The sequence below is a fragment of the Trachemys scripta genome, chromosome 3, assembly GCF_013100865.1.
Source record: "Trachemys scripta elegans isolate TJP31775 chromosome 3, CAS_Tse_1.0, whole genome shotgun sequence".
Taxonomy (NCBI): Eukaryota; Metazoa; Chordata; order Testudines; family Emydidae; genus Trachemys; species Trachemys scripta.
The window spans coordinates 1,898,238-1,916,667 of record NC_048300.1 but is presented as its reverse complement, the minus strand read 5'-3'; the positions used below and the strand labels follow the sequence as shown (position 1 = coordinate 1,916,667).

The window sequence follows — 18,430 nt, the reverse complement described above, 5'->3', positions numbered from 1 at the left end:
CTCACTAAAGGAAGCATTCACACAAGTATTAGGTTTCACTCCAGGAGATAGTTCAGGCCACAAAAGTAGGGTTACCATATCAAAAGTAAAGAGGGATGTTTTATGCAATGACAAATTGTGACATCACAAAGCCCAGACAATCTATTGCCTGGGTTTCTAATCAACTGATAGCTAGAAAATAAGCCAGTTAAATAGTGAGATAACACCCATGGTCAAGACTCCTGGGTCTCATGCCCTGTAATGGGAATAAAGAGACAGTGGGATTTTTTTAGAATACACTTGAATATAAATGTCTGATATGTGTCCAAGTAATTGTAACTTTTAATAATCATCAATGGATCACTCGATGATTGCTTTTGAAGCACCTGGCATTGGCCACTGTCAGAAGACAGGATACTGGGTTAGATGGACCATTGATCTGACCCAGTGTGGCCTTTTTATGGTTTTAGTAGATTGCCTGCTAGGATTAAGTGTACAGCTGACAAAACAGAAGTCTTCAAAGATATTGCGTAATAGCTGTGCTCATCCCAACTTGCTTCAAAGGTGTTATGCAATGTCTAAAGGGTTCAGAGGCCAGGATTTTGAAATATTATAAGTTGCTACATACTTTCTGAAAGACATTGCAAACGTATTGCTATAACAAGGGGAATGCCATTCAGCTTTTAAGCCGTTCGGAATATTTGTGATTGAGAGAGTTCTGTTGGACTGTTTTCTGATCATAATAACTTGCTCTGATAGAATATTAATAGCATAACCAATGTTTTGGATATATAACACAAGGTCTTATAAACTGTACCTTCATACAAATGGATGCATCCTAAGTACTGGTTGCATCTCTGGAGAAGTCTGATATGTATGTATGTGCTTAACTTGAATTCACTGTTGTAACAAAAAATACACCAAAACTGACTGCATATTAAACAGCTTAAATGGATACCCATAATACATAATTATAACAATAAAGGGTATACACTGGAAGTGAAGTTGAAAGGTTTTTAAAAAAAATTAAAGAAACATACCACTGTAATTGGGTAGAGAGGATTTTGAATTGATAATAGGAGAACTTTGTTTCCACCTGATGGATCATCCGTGTTCCCTGGCCGAGTGATCCTTTTGCTTGTAGAATAGTTGAAGAAAGCTTGTTGTCCAGCGATATACACTGGCTCATCTGCTGCAAATGTCACACACTTCTTGGCACTTTCTATGTTTTCAAATTCCACCAAAGCCTGGCGTTTAAATGGCATCATCATGACATAGCTGCTCAGGAGAAAAACACAGAGTAAGTTCTCCTGATACGCTTTTTCTTAAGATTGCTTGTCATAAATGGAACGATGTTAATTAAAAAAAAAAATTCCCTAGTGTAAGACAGCTGGTCTCCCTTCATAAGTTAGTAACTTTCATTCCATTTCCTAAACCAAGTCATGTAACTATCATTATAAAGTACATTTGTACAATAAAGTTAAACAATTTATCAGTAAGTTAGATAAGCAAAAATAGTGTTTTCAGAATATAAAGAGTTAAATATTAGTCTACTAAAGCTTGTAATGTTCACAACTAGCTAATATGAATGACATATACTAGCCCTGCTAAAACTATAACTAGCTGAAGATTTTACTTCCAAAACAAATGTTTTTAAATTGTAGCTAGTAAAAGGTCATGGATGGTCAAGTGAAAATAGCAAAAAGAGATCAAAGCTTTGACACCGTATCAGAATGAGAGAAACCTATAACTCTAGCATAACTATTCTTATTGTTAACTATTGAAAGTCTGACTGCAGACATGCAGCGTTGAATGTACAATAATGAGACTTTATTTGATTAGCCATCTTGTGTATAGAAAGTACCATGCCTGCAGTTAGAGACATTGCCAAGAAGTTCAGTATTCCTGTGCTACCGACTTAATTATTGATAAAAATGGCCATTTTGAGATTAGGGATGTCATTACAAGTCTAGCAGATCATTTAGCTTTGTTCTCAAAAGCAATCTTACCACCAAAGCTCCTAACCTGCCTTGAGCCACCAGAAACATGGCTTTACTACTGTCAACATACCATATGGTTCCAAATTTTTCAAGAGCCTCCACAAGGTCCGCTTCTACGACTGATTCACAGAGTCCTCGGACATGGACGACAGGAGAAATAGAAACTTTGTGATGACTTCCACCCACATCCTAACAAAAGCACAAAAATTTTCTAGTTTATACCAGAACTTAAAACAGCTATAATTAACCACATGTAAGTAAATGTCTGACCTCCCCTCAACAAAAGTGCCTCCATCCATCCACAAGATCTAACACACGAAGAGTCAAGTGAGTCAGAGCAAGCATGTTGCTGAGTTGGGTATTGAGGTTCCCTTAAAAATTAACCAGTTAACCAAGACCCCAGTTTCCAAGTTTGGTCACCTGCATTAGTAAGACCTTGTCTATACAAGGAAGCGAACCATAGATTACAAAAGATTTCTACTGTGGAATATACTCTCCTTGACTGGGGAGGAAAATTGTTTGGATGCAAGCACAGATAAGCCCGTACAACCTTTTTTTATATTCTTCCAATCTAGTTTAAGCCAATTTTTGTTGGTGATGCGCAGAGAGGACAAGGGGACTGAGAAGATCTATTACTGAAATCTGAACTACTGTGGGTCACTTTCCTACTGTAGACAGGATCTGAGTTTCAACAGCATTTTCTCACATTACTCAGGAAGAAAAGCAATTAATTAACTGCAGGCCCTGAATTTTATGTGATTATGCACTTTCTTCACATCACTGAGGGCTACATCAGCACTTAATCAGAATTACACTTAAAAAAACCCAAATTTTTATATATTTTATATCCTGTTTTCTGATCCTAGGGGACATTTGTACACCACCTCTGGGATTAACTACTTCAAAAAGATTCAGTGTCTCGATGACACAGCATAACACCCACAATGAAGATTTTCAGAACTTAATGTTATCAAATAATTTCATTACTCAACCAATTCCTTCACTACCATCCTCCACAAATGGTCTGCACTAAGAACTATATATGCCAGGTCATTACCACAAAAAGATCCAGGTTTCCTTTAAGTACAATTGCCATGTCTATGCATGACTGAATAGCTCAGGTGGTGATTTTTAGTTAATCTTTCTCTGTGCATCCTTGAGATACGAATGAGGATGATAAATTTCAGCCCAAAGACAGAAAAGATAAATAAACTGAAGAGGGAACAGACATTGAAAGATCCAAAGACAGCAAGAAAAATTAGATAATAAAGGCATACTAAATAAATTGTGACGCAAACAGCTGTTGTGGTCAACTCCTGCCACAATACAGATTAGTCCAATGTGAAGTTAACCAATATAATTTTAACCAAGTCTATTTTGTGGAAATACATCCATGCAAAAGTGTAATGTCTTCCAACTACGGTGTAGATGCCTTGACCTGGGGTCCTCAAGCCCTCTCAGGATAAGCAATTAATAAAAAGTTTTGCATAAATTAGCTACTAAGATTGTCTTTCTTATAATTCAAGAAGTCCTTCTCTTCCCTTCCTACAACCTTTTTTTGAGCCTGCAAATTCAAGGAAATTGACTGCAAGTTTAAAATAGATGTGGGTTTACAGTGGATTATATACTTATTTGTAGATGTGCAGTAACTACATTGAACATGAGTTTCTTGAAATTACAAGATTTGTAATTTCTCTTTAAATCCAGAGTCCTTCCCTTGGAACAACTGATTTTTGAGGTGTTAGTTACAAACTGAAAATGGCTTTGACACTATAATCCTTATAAACAACCTCAGAATTTGCAAACTCTGGACAGCCAGTGAGTAAATTACTTTGTAATCTTAATTTTAGTTGCAGATTGTTAATGTAGATACTTGCAGGATTATATTGTTTTAAACTGCAACATGTGTTCTTTGAAGACAAGTGGTGGTGGCTGTGGTGGGGAAGAGCACCAATCATATTTGCATAAATCACTACAACCATTTCCTGAATTAAATCCAGTATCTTTGAGGTCTAAAGCAATAGCTATAAAATTAAACAGAAGATTATTATGCTTTCAGCTGCAGGCATTTAAAGATTGTGGAAAGTTGAGGGAAATACACAATAGTTTCTATTCTCCTCTTATTCTGTTCTTTGTTCTGTCCTCTCCTGCTGGTTGGTAGCAAATCTAGTTCCACTCCAGTCATGGAGAGCACCACCTGTTTCCTCTTTCTGCACAGCACAGACCAATGGCAAAAGCAGCTAGGCTGACTTCTTATTCGTGACTTATTATAAACTGACTTATGTAGCCACTAGCATTGAGCCGAAGTTTTCCTTAAGCTGCCTATAATGAGATTAAACTCTTTTTCCTGAGGGGTTAGCCAGTTTAGGATCCAGCATAGGAGTATAAGTAGTTCAAATTATTTGCATGGCCACTGCGGAAGCAGCTAGAAAAAAGGAGAGCCAGCTCTCTAGGCTGTAAGTGCTCGATAGACCACAGTTAGGTACCATAAATTCCCTTTCCTTAACTGTTGTTTTGGAAGCTAAGCACAAAAAATACAAAGTAAAGAAGAATGCCTGAGATGCTAATGCATTTATTTTTAAGTCTGTTTAAGTTGTGGTGATAAATATTTAAGAACAGATTTACAAGTAACGTGTATCTCAAGAGTAAGGCACACAGATATGCAACTGAGGCTTTGGACTTATCTACACAAGTAAACTGTAACACTTAAACCATACTGATACAGTTAAAGCAGTACAAATCACCTAATGTGGATGCAGCTTGTCCATATGGGAAAGGAAATAAGCTAAACTGGTATAAGGCACTTTTATTCCACTATCCCCGTGTCCATACTAAATTATGTGCACATGCACATAAAAGCAGTCCACAAGTGTGCAAGATGTGACTCCTGCCAAAGATTATGTCTAAACTTGGAAGGATTAGATTAACAGTACATGTCAGTAAACATTGGTTTTTGTGTAGAGTGAAATCAATGAAAAAATATTTCCATCCAAAATAATTGAAATTACAGATAGGCAAAGGAAAAAAATGCCACTTGAGAATTTTTTAGAGTTTGATTTAAGGAGATTTACTTTGTATATTTTAAACACAAGATGTTGGCAATTTTTGTGTTAAGGGTTGTAAAGCTTTAACTTTTACAATCTCAATGTCCGTCATTATTGTCTACACCTCATAAATTTGCACAAATGTGAAAATTTAAAATAGATAAAAATAAAATGCTTAAAAATAATCAACATCATCTGTCAAAATTATAAAACATAAAAATCAACTTCTGCCAAACCTAATTATATCAGTGTGCTCAGAAGGCCAGCAGTGTCACAGAGACCCAGCCAGTCACAACCTCATTCAGTCTGACAGTGACTATGGGCAGCCAAAGCTATCTCCTGCAGACATCCCTATTTTGGTTAGCCAAGCGGCTCCCAAAACACAAGTTCCCCCTTATCCAGTGTCACCCGGGAAGACCAACCTCCTGCAGATGGAGCTGAAGGTTTGGAGGGGGAATAAAAGCCATATTAATGCTCAAGAATCCCCATGCATAAAATGTGGAGGGACCCACAGAACACAGAGACACAATACTTGTAGCAGCTCAGGGATAATACTGGCAGAAGTTCCTTGGGGAAAGAGTGGGAAAGAGGTAACAAAAATCTCAGTCTCTTACCATGGGTGTATGAGGTGTTTAGCAGGATTTGCAACTTTTAAGGCTAACAGGACTACCACCTGAAGGCTCCTGATTCAGCCCCACTTGCGATTGTTCAGACAATCAGCTGTGCACAGATGTGATGGGCAGCAGTATGAGGATACAACAAGATGACACCCATGTGTGCAAGGACTGGTTTCAACAATTTTGTACTGCTATAAATGTATCTCTACAAGAATAAGCTATACTAATATATAAACCTTTATGGGATAAAAGTTTATCTCAGAGAGAGAGAGAGAGAATGAATCTCAGTGGTTCTCAAACTTTTTTTATTGGTGACCCCTTTCACATCGCAAGCCTCTGAGTGCGACCCCCCCCACAATAAATTAAAAACTTTTTTATATATTTAACACCATTATAAATGCTAGAGGCAAAGTGAAGTTTGGGGTGGAGGTTGACAGCTCGCGACCCCCCAGCCACGTAATAACCTCACGACCCCCTGAGGGATCCTGACCCCCAGTTTGGGAAACCCTAGCTTATCTGCTTAATGTGCAATGACAGTCAGAAAAGATAATAGGAAGCATTAGGAAAGGGATCAATAGTAAGACAGGAATATCATAATACCACAATATAAACGCATGGTACACCTAAACCTAAAATACAGAGTGTACTACTGGTAGCCCCCTCTCAAAAAAGATATATTAGAATTGGAAAAAGTAGAGAATGAAAACAAAAATTATTAGGAGTATGGAACAACTTCCATCTAAGTAGAGATTATAAAGACTGGGGCTGTTCATCTTAGAAGTGAAACAACTAAGGGAGGGGAATATGAAAGACCTTTATAAAATAACAACGTGGAGAAAGTGAATAAGGCACAGGAACCAGGGTGTCTCAATGAAATTAATGGGCAGCAGATTTAAAAGAAACATAAGGAAGTACTTCTTCACAATGCACAGTCAACCTGTGGAACCTGCTGCCAGGAGATGGAAGTGACAAGGAGAAAGGCCTGGGTGTATTGGTCGATCACAGGATGACTATGAGCCACCAATATGGATGCAGCTGTGAAAAAGGCTAATGCAATCCTAGGATGTATCAGGTGAGGTATTTCCTAGAGAGCAGGAAGTGTTAGTACCATTATACAAGGCACAGGTGAGACGTCATCTGGAATACTGGTCTCCCATGCCATGTTTAAGAAAGATGAATTCAAACTGGAACAAGTGCAGAGAAGGGCTACTATGATGATCAGAGGAATGGAAAACCTATCTTATGAGAGGAGACTCAAAGAGCTTGGCTTGTTTAGCCTAACCAAACAAAGGCTGAGGGGAGATATGATTGCTCTCTATAAATATATCAGAGGGATAAATGCCAGCGAGAGAGAAGAGTTATTTAAGTTAAGCGCCAATGTTGACACAAAAATAAATGGATATAAACTGACCATCAACAAGTTTAGGCTTGAAATTAGACCAAGTTTTCTAGCCATCAGAGGAGTGAAGTTCTGGAACAGACTTTTAAGGGAAGCACTGGGGGCAAAAAACCCTAACTGGTTTCAAGACTGAGCTTGACAAGTTTATGGAGGGGATGGTATGGTGAGACTGCCTACAATGGCATGTAGCCCATCTGCGACTGCTAATAGCAAATAACTCTCAGCAGCCGGCAATGGGACACCAGAAAGGGAGGGCTCTGAGTTACTAGAGAGAATTCTTTCACAAGTATCTGGCTGTTGGTTCTTGATGACATGCCTAGGGTCCAAGTGACCACCATATTTGGGGTCAGGAAGGAATTTTCTCCTGGGTCAGACCCTGGTGGTCTTTCGCTTCCTCTGCACCATGGGGAATGGGTCACTTGCAGGTTTAAACTAGAATAAATGGTGGATTCTCTGTAACTTGAAGTCTTTAAAACATGATTTGAGGGAGTCAGTAACTCAGCCAGAGATTATAGGTCTATTACAGGAGTGGATGGGCGAGATTCTGGGGCCTGCATGTGCAGGAAGTCAGACTAGATAATCATGATTGTCCCTTCTGGCCTTAAAATCTAGGAGACTGTCAGAAGCTGGAGCTGGGTGACAGGGGATGGATCACTCAATAATTAATTTATTCTGTTAATTCCCTCTGAAGCATCTGGCACCAGCCACTGGTGGAAGACAGGGCACTAGGCTAGATGGAACACTGGTCTGACCCACTATGGCCATTCTTATAACTGTGTCCACACTAGGGTTGTGCTGCTTTAATTAAACCAATATAGTTGTAGCGCAGGGGTTCTCAAACTGGGGGTCGGGACCCCTCAGGGGGTCACGAGGTTATTACATGGGGGGTTGCGAGCTGTCGGCCTCCATCCCAAATCCCGCTTTGCCTCCAGCATTTATAATGGTGTTAAATATGTTTTAAAGTGTTTTAAATTTATAAGGGGGGGTCGCACACAGAGGCTTGCTATGTGAAAGGGGTCACCAGTACAAAAGTTTGAGAACCGCTGTTGTAGCGGTACAAGAACAGTGTGTCGTTCAGCCCTAAATCAGGAAGCCACAAACCCTACAGAAGAGTCATGGTTAAGGCAACAATTTTAGTCACAGAGGTCATGGATTCCATGACTTTACTGGACCGCTATGACTTCTTCCGCTTCAGCTGTCAGCAGCTGAAGCGGGGGCTGGAGGCAGGACTGTGCACTTGCCCTGCTGCAACAGCTTGCAACTGCAAGCTGGATGGCTGGAATCAGAATCCCACTGCCCCTGCCCTTGTGTTTGCGGGTGGGAAGGGAAGACTGCAGCTGGGGCCCCGCATCCCTGCCGGGCAGCTACAACCAGGGCTGTGCACCCCAACCCTGCAGCTGCAGCCGGGGTTGCATGCCCCAGCCCCGGCTGGAGCTGCAGCAGGAGCTACGTGCTCCTGTCCCGCAGCTGCGGCCATCTCCATAGCGGGGGGGGCTGCGCGCCCCTCATGGCTGCAGCCCCTGCTGCGGTTGCTGGAGCTGGGGGTCTTGGCCTGTCAGTTTCCCCCGCCATGGGATTCCATTCCTCCCCCCTACTTAGACCTGCCTCCGGTTATTTTTTTAGTAAAGTCACGGACAGGTCACAGGCTCCGTGAATTTTTGTTTATTGCCCATGACCTGTCCGTGACTTTTACTAAAAATAACCGTGACAAAATCTTAGCCTTATTCATGGTATATGCTGAAGCAAAAGGTAGAAGTGTGCAAAAAGCATTGTAATGATTACCCAGGACAGCAGATATAGAATATCGCTGAGCTATTGTAAAAGGCGCTGCAGTTGTCAAACTACTATGGCACCCGTGACCTCCCCCTTAAATAGCTATCAGTACAAGAAAAGAAACACAAATGGTCTGAAAAAGCAGTCATCGCTGTCAATGAGGCATACCGCAGCTATGCAGGACATCGCCATTATAGTTCCTATGCTCTAGTGGTCACTGTATCTTGACCTACAGATATCAGCACCAGCAAAGGCAGCTAAGCAACATAAAAATGCAGTTATTTATAGCATTTGCAGATTGACTCCATCTGAAAACACGCCTTGCGGGTTTATGCAGAGATTGTAATCATTATCAATGTTCTCCTTTTACACAGAGGTCTCTCTGCACTAACTCCTTTGCCTCCTAGGACGGTACCACCAGTTCCACCAGGCACGACAATCTTATCCTGCACCAAATCCAGCAGACTAGATTAATTAGTGTTACCAACTTTACGCAGCAGTAAATATAGATGAATTTGAGAATTAAGTCATTTAGCTTTTAATTTCCAGAACATCAGTTGACAGTAGACTCACTGTCTATTTGGTGTAGTTCTACAGTTTTGACTGGGATTTCTTTGCCCTGGACTGATTGCCTGTTTGTTCCAAACCTTTCTCTCTGGACTCTCCCTCAGTCTCTTCGCCTCAACTTCACTCCCCACCCGTTCCTCTTACCCTCTTCTCCCCTGCCCCCCTCACCTTTCTATTTAACTTATCCCCCCTCAAGTAACCCCCCCCCATACACACACACACACAAAAAAGAGTAGAACTAGTATGACATTTGCCACCATCACACTGTTCATTCTGCTTATATGTTATAACCCTTCTATTTAAATTGTAAGCTCTTTGGGGAAGGAACTCTCTACTACTCCTTGTTTGTACAATGTGACCTCATTCTTGGCTGGCCCTTTGGCACTCCATAATGAACATGATTAAGAATATTTTTTAAAATTAGAAATATAGGGTCCGTATCTACCCACCCAAGGCTGGGTGATAAGACAAAGACATGATGTGTTCCCCCTGCCCTCCTCCAACAAGAGGCCACTAAAATAAAAATAACAGTATAACTGAAGCTAAGAGCACTTCTGTAGAACTGCAGCATCAAGAGCTGACGTAACCCAGCGCTTGAGGCACAAACAAGGTTCACATATAAAGATTTCAGCAGAAGCAACTTCACTGACTTGCTGTAGTACTTGGGCATTGAGTCACATCACTACTTTAAACAATGTTTTCAATCTGTCTCCCCCCCCCCCCCCCCCCAGTCTTCAATTCACTATTTCAAAATCCAATTAAGATTTTCTATAAATCTTTTAAAATTTGCTATTTGTTTCTATTAAATTTTTTGTCTTCCAGTTGGTCGCATCTGTTTACACTCTTTCTTTCTCCCCCATATATTTTCCCTTGCAGTATTCACTTTAGCTCTCTACGCTTTTTTATCTCTTCACTCTTCTCTTTTTCCTTGTACACCTGTCTTTGCCCCTTTTCTTACCCCGCTACAGCCAGATTATCCTCTCCAGACCACTCCACTCCTCGATACATCAAGCTCCACATTTCCCACACTGCAGGTTCCCTTCTATACTCACCATCTTGTCTCTTTTCTTGTTTCCTTCAGAAATATCCCAAAGGTAAAGTGACAAAAAGAGCAAAGTTATAAAGCAAGCAACTTTTTTTTTCCTTTTTATACTCTAGAGCAGTAATTCTTAATCTTTACCGCAGCCTGCACCACTTTGGTTCTCAAAATATGTTCTTGCACCCCTTATCAAAAATCAAAATATGTTCTCGCACTCCTTAAGCCTAAAAAATATGTTCTCGTACCCCTTAAACCTAGATATAGAATCACAGAACATCGGGGTTGGAAGGGACCTCAGGAGGTCATCTAGTCCAACCCCTGCTCAAAGCCATACCAATCCCCAGCCAGATTTTTGCCCCGATCCCTAAATGGCCCCCTCAAGGTTTGAACTCACAACCCTGGGTTTAGCAGGCCAATGCTCAAGCCACCGAGCTAACCCTCCCCCCCAACTTGTTTGTATATTACAGTAATCGTTACATAGGTTTGATGAAACAAAACAGTTGTACTTAGTGCCTGTGCTTTATTTGTGTTTTCAATGATTTACCTTCTAAAAAAATCTGGCATGTCTTGCACCCCCAGAAAGGGCATCTCGCACCCCCAGTGGGTGTGTGCACCCCAGGTTAAGAACCACTGCTCTAAAGGGTTGCACACTGTTGCTTCTCTAGGCCCAGCACGCTGCACAAACCAGGGACTACTTGCATTTCTCTATTGCCTACCACAAGCTAAGCTGTGACACACTCCCATTGCCATTATTTCAGAGACTCCCTAAAACCTCTCTTCCCTGATGCCAGAGGCTCAATGTATTCTCCCGCACTGTCCTTCAGCCACATGCTAGGAGCTGTATCCGTACCATACTAGTGTTCTCCACTGCCCCCATGGCAGGGGTTCTATGTGCCATCCCACTCTCTAACATTCCCCCGTCCCCATACTTGTTTTCTTTCTGTCTGAAAGAAGACTTTAGTGGGGTCAACATTTTAAAATTGTACTGGAAGAGCAGAGCTAAGATGGGGCATTATGCTGGGAAGTGTTAACAACTCCCATCAACCATTCTTTGATCTCTAGACAGTTACACAAGTGGGTGAAACGGATGGGTGTGCTAACCGGATGCCAGGGGCTCCATGTGTCCCCCAGGTCCCTCCCACTTTTGGTTTTTCCAGTTTTCATCAAAATCAATATGGGTTCCGTCCATTGATGCCTCTAGAACATTCCCTAACATTTTGGACTTATCAGATAAGAACATAAGAATGACCACACTGGGTCAGACCAAAGGTCCATCCAGCCGAGTATCCTGTCAGCCGACAGCAGCCAATGCCAGGTGCCCCAGAGGGAGTGAACCTAACAGGTAATGATCAAGTGATCTCTCTCCTGCCATCCATCTCCACCCTCTGACAAACAGAGGCTAGGGACACCATTCCTTACCCGTCCAGGCTAATAGCCATTAACAGACTTAACCTCCATGAATTTATCCAGTTCTCTTTTAAACTCTGTTATAGTCCTAGCCTTCACAACCTCAAGTCACAGAGTTCCACAAGTTGACTGTGCGCTGTGTGAAGAAGAACTTCCTTTTATTTGTTTAAAACCTGCTGCCCATTAATTTCATTTGGTGGCCCCTACTTCTTATATTATGGGAACAAGTAAATAACTTTTCCTTATTCACTTTCTCCACACCACTCATGATTTTATATACTTCTTTCATATCCCCCCTTAGTCTCCTCTTTTCCAAGCTGAAAAGTCTTACCCATCTTTAATCTCTCCTCATATGGGTCCCATTCCAAACCCCTAATCATTTTAGTTGCCCTTCTCTGAACCTTTTCTAATGCTCTAATATCTTTTTTGAGATGAGGAGACCACATCTGTATGCAGTATTCAAGATGTGGGTGTACCATGGATTTATATAAGGGCAATAAGATGTTCTCCGTCTTATTCTCTATCCCTTTTTTAATGATTCCTAACGTCCTGTTTGCTTTTTTGACCGCCGCTGCACACTGCGTGGACTTAGAGTCCACGGTGACTCTAAGATCTCTTTCCTGATTAGCTATAGCTAAATTAGCCCCCATCACATTGTATGTATAGATGCAGTGTTCAAAAGTTATCGTGTTACATCCAAACACAGAAATGCCATCTAGTTGTGCATTAAAGTGTGTCACTGAGTCAATTACAGTATTCAAGAGTTAATTTTCATCAATGGTGTATCAATACCACAGTTTGTTTTGGGAACTTTTTCTCTAATTGATTTAGTGTTATCTCCATCAGAAAGTTTACTGGATGGAGGGACACTAACAATAGAAGTTCTTTCATAATACCAAAAAAAACAAAACGCACAACAATCACAACACTAAACTCAGTTTCCTACATTCTGATGCAGAACAAATTTGTTTTAACACAAACGAACATCCAAAGGCTCCCCAAACTTTTTCCACTGAACATTAATGATCATCTCAGCTGATCCTTTTTCCAACCGTGAAGAGTGATGCAGAGAAAATGTCACATTAATTAATAAACTGGATAGTTAACTAACAAACCCAATACAGTTACGTGGAGAAGACACCAAAGCAGGGTTAATCTATATTAATGGATTCAGAGAATAGTGATTTAATTTCACTATTCAGCTATAAGTATGTACACAAAGCACATGGGAGCCAGGGGAAAATGGAATGATAATGAACCCCATACTCGCTCAAACATATGCATTGAAGGAGAAGAATTTAGATTATTTTTAAAATCTATGCGTATGTTGCCAAACTTGCCAGACAAAATGTAAGAAGAGAGCAGGATAAAAAACCCTTCTCTCCCCTTCCAGGCTTTTATAGCTATAGCCAGCAATGAGTAGGCACAGGGTCTTTAATGGCTATACCCCAAATGGTAACAGAGCTCACCATGAAATAGACACAAGTCCTAGGAACACTAAATCAGACCATCTACACCTTACAGACTAGAGCAGGGGCTGGCCCCCTCCTGCAATCATGGTGAAGGGGGAATAGTGAGCATCATCCCTCCTCCGCCCCCATGGTGGGAACAATCAGCATCTCCTCCTGCCTCTAGACATGGAAAGGGGTGTATGTGTGTGTGTGTGTGTGGGGGGAAATCAGCAACTCCCTGAAACACCTCCTGCCCCTCCACTTATGCGGGGGGGGGGGAGGGAGATGGTCACCATCTCCCGCAATCCTCCCCAGCACCTCCTGCCCCTCCGCAGGCCCTGGGGAGGATGGGGGGACAATGATCAGCACTTCCCCAGCACCTCCTGCCCCTCCGCAGGCCCTGGGGGGGATGGGGGGGGCAATGATCAGCACTTCCCCAGTTCCTCCTGCCCCTCCGCAGGCCCTGGGGGGGATGGGGGGGCAATGATCAGCACTTCCCCAGTTCCTCCTGCCCCTCCGCAGGCCGTAGCCAGCCAGCTGCCCCCCCCCGGGGCCCCAGATCCCGCCCCCCCCGGGGGCCCAGACCCCCCCTCCTCTCTCCTCAGGGTGGGAAGTGGGAACCCTGCCCCGCTCTCACCCCGCCCGAGAAGCCCCCTCCGCGGGGGGGCGCCGCTTTCTCCCGGCGGCCCTCGCCTTCCTCGCCGCCGTACTCGATCTCGCCCTCCTCGGCGGCGGCGCTGGGCTTGAGGCGCTTGGCCTGGCTCTCGTAGGCGCCGTCCTCCTCCTCCTCGTACTGCTCCCCGGACGACGACGGCGACGACATGGCGGCGGCGGCAGGCTGGGGCCCGGCGGCGCACACACAGCGGGGAGGGGTCGCTCGGCAGCGGCCAGCAGCAGCAGCACCGGCGACGTTCCGCGCCGCTCCCTGCTCCAGCACCGGCAGCCAGGCAACCGCTCCCGGGCGGCGATTGGCCGGGCTGCTGGAGGGGCGCGCTAGGATTGGCCGAGCGGCAAGTCCGTCACGTTCCGCGAGCTACTCCCGCCCCCTCCCCTAGTTCTTCGATGTCTGGCGACTGCGGCTTGGGAAGCGGGGGGGCGAGGCGCGTGCGGAGGGGGAGGGCTAGCGGGAGCCCGCGGGCCGCCTAGCCCACGCGGCGGGCGGGCACGCGCATGGCCCTGATTGGAGCGCGGCCAGGGAGCGGGGGGCGGCGTGCCGCGTGCCGCCTGCCCGCGCGCCTGGCGCCAAGGCTGAGGTAACCGCTCCCCCGTTACGCGGCTGTCGTTAGCCGGGTGTCGCCCCGCAGCCCCCCTGCGATGGCTGCCCTCAGCGCCCGTGACAGCCTGGCTGCCCCGGGCCACGCAGGAGCCAGCGGCAGAGCCGGGCCCCGGCCTCCCACAGCCTCGGCGACGCCCCGACCACAAGGGCAGCCTTGATAAGCGTTTGGCCTCAAGCACATCCTGCGGCAGTGAGTTCCTTCGTCTAGTTGTATTTGCCACCTTGTCATTTAATTGACCGGCCCCTTGCTCTTGTCTGGTGAGACGGGGCGAACGGGAGCTCGCCGTTTTCCCTCCCCAGACGGTTCATTATATTACAGACTTTCCCAGGAGAAGGGCTAGCCCAGTGTCCGGCAGCGGCCAATGCCAGGTGCCCCAGGGGGGAATGAACAGCACAGGGCAGCTAGGGAGTGATCCATCCCCTGCTGTCCTGTCCCAGCTTCAGGCAGTCAGGGGCTAGGGGTGCCCAGAGCATGGGGTTGCAGCCCTGCCCTTCTTGGCTAATAGCCATTGATGGACCTGTCCTCCATGAACTTACCTAGTTCTTTATTGAACCCTGTTATAGTCTTGGCCTTCACAACATGCCCTGGCAAGGAGTTCCACAGGTTAACCGTCTGTTGTGAGAAGTAGTACTTCCTTTGGTTTGTTTTAAACCGGCTCCCTATTAATTTCATTGGGTGACTTTTAGGATGTCTCCTTTTCTAAGGGGAACAAATCCAATCTCTCTTCCCAGGAGAGATCTCCCTGCTCCTAATTAATCTCCTCACCAATTCACCACACTGGGCTTCCCTTTGCACAGCCTTCCACCCCTCCCCCCAACAGTGGACCTTCTGATCAGCCTCTCATGCAACTCTGTCAGCCTCCGACCCAGTGTTTAGCCTCCAAACTGCCTTGCTCAGAAGGAGGTCAGGGTCAGCTCTTGTGCCATTGTGAGGTAGCATGGCCCAGGGTTCACCCTCTTACGTGAGAAAGGATTACTCTATTGCAAATTTACCCTGCAAGATTTGTGAGTGTATAACAGCCTATACTATCGCTGTGTGTATCCATTATTAACATTCTCTGGTGATTGGTGCTAGTAAACACCCATAATAGGGCCATGTGTTGTTCCCCAGCCTTTGCTGCTTGAGTATGTTCAGATGATGCAAGGAGTATATACTGCTGCTCAGCTCATGTTGTACATGTCTCCTTGAGGTTTGTAGGGGCCGGAAGGCGTGCTGGAACAGTTTTTTTTAGTGGGGGTGCTGAAAGCCATAGAACCAAACTGTAAACCTTGTATATGATGGAAACCACTTGAAGCCAGGGGATGTGGCAGCACCCCTACTTCTAACATTTATGTCTTGAGGTCCTCTCCAGCCCTACGTTTATATGATTCGATGATGCGCTGATGAGCCCATACCTATCTTGAATTACCCTTTTGTGCATACGTGACTGTGCATGTGGGAGGAAAGCTATTTGTGTTTGGTGCATGGCTAAGCCTTAAAGAACCTTTAGGCGGCTTTATGCAGCACTCTTTTGACTGCCTAACCCATGAAAACATGGAGAAGAACGGAGGTTAAAGTAGAGCAATGGAGGATAGGGAGTTCACACATTCGGTTAGCCTTTACCAACTGGGGGGGGAGGGTGGTGTTGTGAAGGATTTTTCTTTTTGATTAGTCTATTGTCTTTTTTGGCTTTGTTCTTTCTGTTTCATTCTATTGAATTGCTTTATTTATCTTTCCCTCTGTCTTTTTCAGTGTCTCTTTTCTCTCAGTCTATGGTTCTTGGAAATTTTTCAAGTGTATTGTTAAGATTGTGGTATCCAAACAGCTAAAGTTATGCCTCCGTTTTAGGGACAGCTTGTCAGAGATTAATATCAATTGCCATTGTGATTAAGCTTTCTTTTCTCTGTACTTGCCATTTTTCTAGGTATCCAGCACATGTTATCCCAAAGACATTTCTATCCTGGACATAAATGCTTACCTGCAGTATATGAAGTTTCTAATAAACATCAGTTATATGGACTGTAGTTTCGGGGTTTTATCAGGCATGACATTCTTCTAGGCTGTGCTGCAGATCTGAATTATAGTCAGATAAATTCCGCTGCCTTTGTGGCATGCTGTGATAATGAGGTCATGTCTACACTACACAATTAAACGGACTTAAGTTAGGTCAAAAAGAACAGAAGTACTTGTGGCACCTTAGAGACTAACAAATTTATTAGAGCATAAGCTTTCGTGGACTACAGCCCACTTCTTCGGTATGTATCCGAAGAAGTGGGCTGTAGTCCACGAAAGCTTATGCTCTAATAAATTTGTTAGTCTCTAAGGTGCCACAAGTACTCCTGTTCTTTTTGCGGATACAGACTAACACGGCTGCTACTCTGAAACCTTAAGTTAGGTCGACCTACAGCCACCGCAGTAATTAAATTGGCTGTTCGTGTGCACACTACCCTCCTTCCGTCAGCTGTGCGCATCCTCACCAGGAGCACTTGCACCGACTTAAGTGGGGCATTGCCCACTGGAGTCCCGCCACCCCTGGGCGGACTGCTGGCAGTGGGACTCTGTCTGTCAGTCCCGGAACAGCAACTGGTGATGTAAGCAACGCAGTATCCACATAGATATTGCATCAACCTAACTACATCAACTTAAGTGCCTTGCCTTTCACCTAGGTGGAGTTATTAAGTCAGTGTAGTGGGCAACTGACATCAGCGGGAGGGACATTTTAGTTTAGGTGCTTAGAGAGTAAGGTCAAAGTAAGCTGCCTTAGGTCGACCTAACTCTGTAGTGTACACTAAGCCTGAGTTTCTTTCTTTGTGAGAATGAATGATTGTTTGACCAAGCTCATTTGTGGTCACTGTTTAAGCAGAATCTACCCTCTGCTAACAGGAAATAGCCAGACAAATTTCAATATGTTTCTATGTAGCATAAGGATTCAAGGAGCACCATTTGGTAACAGATCCAGTGTCACTGATTGACGCAGTGTTTGCATATTCCAAATGGGGATTTCAAGATTTTTTTTCTCACTCTCAAGCAGCAACACTGATCCCTTTACATCCTGCACGTCTGTCTTGTTCCTTAACCTCTGTAAGGCACAGGCTTGGAACAATACACCTCTACCCTGATATAACGTGACCTGATATAACATGATTTTGGATATAACGTGGTAAAGCAGCGCTCGGAGGTGGGGGGGCTGTGCACTCCGGCGGATCAAAGCAAGTTCGATATAACGCGGTTTCACCTATAACGTAGTAAGATTTTTGGCTCCTGACGACAGCGTTATATCAGGGTAGAGGTGTAATTCTTTCTGTTTGTCATTCATACTTTTGAAGGAAAAAAGTAATGGAAATGTATCCCATTTATTTACACTCAAAATGTAGTATCTGATTCAGAAGATGATCCAGACAAATATGCATTAATCAGCTACATTGTGATCATTTGTTGAACGGTAGGGATGCCATTGTTTTTGATGATCAGATTTGTTTCCTTGTATGAGAAGGAAAGCCAATGGGTGGTAAAGTTTTCCAAAATAATCTTACTAATTTTCATGCAGTTTTTTATTACACAGTATTATTAGTGAAGAGGAGATACGGTTTTCAGTCCGCTACTCTCCATTAGGAAAGGAAATAAAGATTACTCACGTATCAGCGTGCACATAAGTGCAATGGCATAATTATACAAAGAATATTTGCTCAGAGGTTGGAACAAAAACAACCACCTCCAAACTCTGAATGACTTGAAACCACCTGATAGTGCACAGAGCTATGTAACCACATGGTCCTGTCACTGGGCTTGTCTTTGTTGCTGTGTTAGCTATTTGAGTGTTGCTCCTAACCAGACTATCAACCACACACAAATATGTCTAGCTTGAGTTAGGTGGTATTTTAAACTTAGCTGGCCTATC

At 43.9% G+C, this 18,430-nt stretch overlaps 2 protein-coding genes across 2 annotated transcripts in view; one reads left to right on the top strand and one right to left on the bottom strand.

Annotated features, from left to right (window-relative positions):
- The window catches only part of HNRNPLL (heterogeneous nuclear ribonucleoprotein L like), a 34,551-nt gene extending 20,312 nt beyond the window's left edge, over positions 1-14,239 (bottom strand). Inside the window, exons 1-3 of the mRNA XM_034763916.1 lie at positions 13,914-14,239; positions 2,050-2,168; positions 1,020-1,257 (exon numbers count right to left, since the gene is read on the bottom strand). Coding sequence (XP_034619807.1) covers positions 1,020-1,257; positions 2,050-2,168; positions 13,914-14,099 — 543 coding nt within the window. The 5' untranslated portion in view covers positions 14,100-14,239. The remainder of the gene's footprint in view (positions 1-1,019; positions 1,258-2,049; positions 2,169-13,913) is intronic.
- A 317-nt stretch (positions 14,240-14,556) lies between these two features.
- Positions 14,557-18,430, top strand: part of GALM (galactose mutarotase) — a 64,745-nt gene continuing 60,871 nt past the window's right edge. Inside the window, exon 1 of the mRNA XM_034763913.1 lies at positions 14,557-14,742. The gene's annotated coding sequence lies outside the window, so the exon portion shown is untranslated. The remainder of the gene's footprint in view (positions 14,743-18,430) is intronic.